This window comes from Leucoraja erinacea, chromosome 21, assembly GCF_028641065.1.
Source record: "Leucoraja erinacea ecotype New England chromosome 21, Leri_hhj_1, whole genome shotgun sequence".
In the NCBI taxonomy this organism is placed as follows: domain Eukaryota; kingdom Metazoa; phylum Chordata; class Chondrichthyes; order Rajiformes; family Rajidae; genus Leucoraja; species Leucoraja erinaceus.
Window position 1 is genome coordinate 21,147,180 of NC_073397.1, and position 5,647 is coordinate 21,152,826.

General features: G+C 44.6%; 1 protein-coding gene across 1 annotated transcript; it reads right to left on the minus strand.

Annotated features, from left to right (window-relative positions):
• Positions 1-1,122: 1,122 nt before the first annotated feature.
• LOC129707384 (uncharacterized) lies at positions 1,123-3,848 on the minus strand. The gene is made up of 2 exons (XM_055652374.1): positions 2,021-3,848; positions 1,123-1,345 (listed from the first exon to the last, which is right to left on the minus strand). Exons 1-2 carry the CDS (start codon positions 3,324-3,326, stop codon positions 1,305-1,307), a joined length of 1,347 nt encoding a protein of 448 aa, XP_055508349.1. The 5' UTR covers positions 3,327-3,848; the 3' UTR covers positions 1,123-1,304.
• Between the last annotated feature and the right edge of the window lie 1,799 nt (positions 3,849-5,647).

Consider the following 5,647-nt stretch of genomic DNA (forward strand, 5'->3'; position numbering starts at 1 on the left):
AGCTGGGCAATCCTCGGCGAAAGGTCCCAGGACTCCGCAATGTTAAAGTCAGCGCCGCCCGCGCCTGGAAGCTCCACAAACCACAGCTCCACAGTGTTAAAGTTGGCAGTCCCAGCACTCTGGAACTTCCAACACGGCGACCCTAGTAAGACATCGGTCGCTCCGCCATGCTGCGCTGCCGCTGAAGCTGAAGTTCTGGCAGGTCTCCGGCAAGAAAGGCCGCGAGGAGGGGGGCGAAGATGCGTCTCGGAGGAAAGAAGCATCCTCGACCCGGACAGTGACTGTGAAAAACAGTTTCCTCCTCCCCCCACATAAAAAAACTAAAAGACCTCCAAAACAAAACTTTTTGACGGACTAAAAATTTAAAAAAGGATGAAAGTGCGAACAGCTGCAGGCTAGGCTGCCACACTCAATGGCGCCACCACATACGAACCGTCGCTTACAACATCCTCCAACATTTTTGCCACCACTGGCCACATCTTCCCATCTCCTCCCCTTTCTGCTTTCTGCAGAGACCGTTCCTTCCGTAACTCCCTGGTCAATTCGTCCCTTTCCACCCAAACCACCCCCTCCACTGGTACTTTCCGTTGCAAAAGCAGGAAATGCTACACTTGTCACTTTACCTCCCCCCTCGACTCCATCCAAGGACCAAAGCAGTCTTTCCAGGTGAGGCAGAGGTTCACCTGCACCTCCTCCAACCTCATGAACTGTATTCGCTGTTCCAGGTGTCAACTGCTCTACATCGGTGAGACCAAGTGTAGGCTTGGCGTTCGCTTCACCTAACACCTCCGCTCAGTTTGCAATAATCAACCTGATCTCCCGGTGGCTCTGCACTTCAACTCCCCCTCCCATTCCAAATCTGACCTTTCTGTCCTTGGACTCCTCCATGGCCAGAGTGAGGACCACCGCAAATTAGAGGAACAACACCTCATATTTTGCTTGGGTAGTTTACACCCCTGCGGTATGAACATTGACTTCTCCAATTTCAGGTAGTCCTTGCTTTCTCCCTCCTTCCCCTACCCGTCCCAGCCTCGCCCGCTGAGTTTCTCCAGCTTTTTTGTCTACCTTATGGAATGTTAATTTTACAGGTTACTCAGCAAATTTGTCACGGTGAATCAGGTATTAGGATCGCCAAATGATAGTTGGTGGTGAAAATTGATGTTTTATTGAATCTGAATTTTACACACTGGCCCCCTAGATGCCTCCAGAGAAGTTTCATCCTAAATGCTGTCTTTCTGGTTCATGATGAGCATACTCTTTCTCGCATATTTTGCTTGAAAAAGATGCACGCTGCCTTTGAGTTCCTAGGCCTGTATGTGTCCATTGAAGTCGGAGAGGTGAAAAGCTATAGGTATAAGTAGAAAGACATATGTAAAACACTTTTATTTTACTTTACATTGTTCTATGCTTGGTGGCTCAATTAAAAAAAAATCTATTAAGTCTATTAATTGCAATGCTATATCACTGATTTTATGAGAAGAGCACGTGTAAATTCCAACTAAATTTATGAAAATAACATGTATAATTGTAAAGCTGCTTATGTATCCTATATAAGCAATTTCAATTTTTATGTGAATATAAACAGCTAAATAAATTGGACAATGAAAAAATGTGAAGCCTGAACTTTATTCAGCAGCTGAAGATTTGGAAATTTGTTTCCAGTTCCAAGTTAACATAAGGACAGATCTCCAATCTGATAATGCCAAAAGACCGGTCTAGGAAACATTTGACATAAATGGTTGGAGAATGTGGGAATGGTTGTCACCTTTAGAAGGGATGGGGAGTGAAGTAGCAAATTGATCCAGATATTTAAAGAATTCCTTCTGCCAGTATGTTTTCGTTCCCAACTCTGATCATAGAAGTTTTAGTTGGTGTTGATTTAGTCGTTGGTTTTATGATGGCTTATTTACGTACGCATGAGTGCTTGCATTCTTAGAGACGCTTACATTGTGAAAGGATTGTGACCTGCTTTCCAGTTTAGCTTCATTTCGGTTCTGGGAGAAATTAGGACGGCGTGTACCTGGTATCTTGTAGTCATGTTTTGAAGAGCCACCGGAAGGATATGTCTCGCAGCGTGTCCCAGGTTTCAGGTAAGAACGATTTGCCAGGCAGGGCACGTCTAATGTTTTGTGGACATTGTTTGAAGGTATTTCCATGCTGCTACGTTTTCCTATGTAGTTCGATGTAGGCATGATGACAGGAGCAGTCTCTTCCCTATAACAATTCTCGACGACACTTGGTTGGGTGCTTCGTTGTGTCTTTTTCTGAGAAGGACTGGCGGAACCATTTCGTCGGTGGAATGCCCCGTTATTGCTTTCTACCGGGGCGTTTTGGGCGTTTTGAAAGGCTTTTAGTTGACTTGGGGTGAGTTGGGAGAACACAGAATTCCTATCTGGGGTGGTACTGATAGGTGTTTGTCTAGCCTGATTTGGTGGAACTGAATAATTAAATCTACATGCCATGTCAGCGCTGGCATCTTCAACGGACTGCGCACTGCTTTGTAGATTCTGTCTCATTGTGTAAGAAGTATTGAATTGGGGAAAATTCCCACCGTTGTTTTCAGGGAAAGGTGGAACTGTATTTCGCAGAAGCTTCATCTCACTAGTACTGAATTGGGGAGGCTGCGCGAATAAATTATTCTCAGTGTACAAGGTATTAGGCAGGTTGTTCGCCTGACTTTGATTGAATGAGTTAATTGGTTCATTAAACGAGGGAGGCGCTTGGGATGCCATAATTGGGCAGGGCAGTTGAGATTGCATCGGACCTGGGGCGAATGCAGGAGGCACATTGAAGGTACTGGGAACAAGAGAGGGGCGCCTAGGAGAGCTTGGAGGGGTGAGAGGAAGACTGTTAGAGGGAGAGGTAAAAAGGGGGATATCATGGTGACTTATAATCTGGTCCCGCTGTGAATGGGCAGATGGTGCCGACGATGGTCTCCCCGTTATAGGGCAAACGATTTCTTCCTCTTGACGATCATACGAAACGTAATAGTCGGCTTCGATCGTTATACTTTGATCATGATTATCGTTGACTCTTACGGTGGCCGGGTCCAAACCTTCTGGGAGACCGAATTCGTTGGAAAATCCGTGGAAGGTTTCTCTAATCATTCCATCATCGTCTTCAACAATTTCTTTGAGATATCCGGAGACGGTTATCACTCTGTCTGTAATGGACAACTTTACATTTTCTGGTGGGATATCCCCCAGGTTTAAACACAGGGAAAATTTCGACATGTCACGCCCTTCCAATTGTGCTTGTAATCTCCGTGCTTTATCCCAATTGTCAAAATCTCGGCCGTAAAATACCTTGGGTTCATCATTGCTCATTATTGATCTGCTTTGTATAGGTCACGAGTTCATGGTTTTTTTGGTTCAAAGAGGGCGGAGGTGAGCCAGTGCACTTCCTTACGCCACGGATTTGTAAGCATGAGATCACACAAGCTTACACACCTCTGTGATGAAACTAACCCCCGTGTAATGATTATATTAACTATCACTTTTTATGAATGTAAAAATGAGTGAAAGGCTAAAAGGCAATACGCATGTGAAAAATCTTAACCAGTTTATGATAGAAATTACCATGCCACTTTTAACTGGTTCTGGTTGATATTAAAACTAAAATTAAAACCACTTTTGTTGGCTAAATAGTATTAAAAGTGACAATAAATTAAACGTCATTCAAAGGCCTAAATGTGAGATTAATATCTGAGATGCTGGAAATCTTAAACAGAAAATATTTCCACAGACGCTGCCTGACCCGCTGCAATATGCCAGCGATTTCTGTTTTCATTCTGTTTTGGACACCACTGAATTTTAACCCGACGTTAGAGGTACTTTCCTAATGCTCGTCGTTCGTTGTGGTGGGACAACGAAGAGCAGCAGCAGCAGTTCTTCATCATCTCCTGGCGCTTGCAGCCCACACATTGCACAGTTGTCAAGCAACAGCTTCACGGCTTCATCGGCCTTTGTCGAGACACTTGATGGCCGTTTGTGCGCGGCAGAGCCCCTGGTCCCGGCCCGGACCCCGGTCCCGGCGCAGTCCCTGGTCCCGGCGCTGACCCCGGTCCCGGCGCTGTCGCGGCGGCCCGTTAGGTTTGACAGTGGGAAACGTTGATTCCGCAGTGTGGGGATGCTCATGCTAAATTATATCGCGTGTTGTGTTTTTATTTGTATGGCAACCCAAATCTCGCTGTACCAATTGGTACAGTGACAATAAATGTGAACTTGAACTTGAACTGTGGATGGCTCAATTGTAATGGATGAATGAATAGGTTTATTGGTCAAGTATTCACATACAAATAATTAGCCATGGTGCTCCGCATGCAAGTGACATGACATAGTGACAAGTTAGGAATGACACATAAAACATCAAACATGCGTTGTCTTTCCGCTGCCTGGTTTGCTCGCAACAAAAGCTTTTCACTGTACCTCGGTACTCTAGACAATAGACATTAGACAATAGGCGCAGGAGTAGGCCATTCAGCCCTTCAAGCCAGCACCTCCGTTCAATGTGATCCTGGCTGATCATCCCCAATCAGTACCTCGTTCCTGCCTTCTCCCCATATCCCCTGACTCTTTAAGAAGCGTCAGAGGATATCTTGAAAGTACTCTCTCTTGAAAGTATCCAGAGAACCGGCCTCCACTGCCCTCTGAGGCAGAGAATTCCACAGACTCACAACTCTTCTGTGTGAAAAAGTGTGTTTCCTCATCTCTGTTCTAAATGGCTTGCCCTTATTCTTAAAGTGTGGCCCCTGGTTCTGGACTCCCCCAACATCAAGAAACACGTTTCCTACCTCTAGCGTGCAAACCCTTAGTAATCTTATAAGTTTCAATAAGATATCCTCTCATCCTTCTAAACGCCAGAGTGTACAAGTCCAGCCGCTCCATTCTCTCAGCATATGACAGTTCTGCCATCCAGGGAATTAACCTTGTAAACCTCAGTTAAATTAGTTAAATTTCATCTGCCAATCCTTGGACCACTTCCACAGTTGATCTTTTTCTAACCTTAGTGTTCTTCACTTTACCACCAATTTTAATGTCCTCCACCACGATAACAAAATGTTTGTACAAATTATTAATATAGATGAAAAAACAGTAATGGACTCAGCAAAGGTTCAAGCAGAGGTAACAGCTCAAAAATTCATCAATTTTATGAGACATGATTTGCTTTATGCAAAACCATGCTATCTTTACCTAACCAGTCCTTGCTTATCCAAATGTTGGTAGATCCTATTCCCTCAGAATCCTCTTCAGTAACTTATCCACTAATGTCAGGCTCAATAGCTTGAAATTCCCTGGCATCTCCCTGCAGCCCTTAATTAAAGGTATAACATTAGTCAACCACCTACCTTCCAGTACACCTCTGCTTTGGCTAATGATACCAATATCAATTTTAGGGCCCCATCAATTCCTACCTATAATATTCGAGGCTATACTTGGTCTGTCAGTGGAGATATTCCACTTCAATATTCTTTCAGACTGCTAGCATCTTCTCGTAGACCAATGCAGCACAGGAACAGGCTCTTCGGCCCACAGTGTGTGCTCCGAATGAGCTTAGTTCCGCCCCCACTTTTTCAATTTTCACCCCACATTACAATCAATCTGAAGAAGAGTCCAGACCCAAAATCTTTGCAAATCCATGTTTTCTA

Bases quoted from the DNA above. Each gene is read 5' to 3' on its own strand.
- LOC129707384 (XM_055652374.1), bottom strand. From the start codon at position 3,326: ATGAGCAATGATGAACCCAAGGTATTTTACGGCCGAGATTTTGACAAT. The intron at 1,346-2,020 runs GTACACGCCGTC...TTATACCTATAG, and splicing joins ACATGACTACAAGATACCAG to CTTTTCACCTCTCCGACTTC.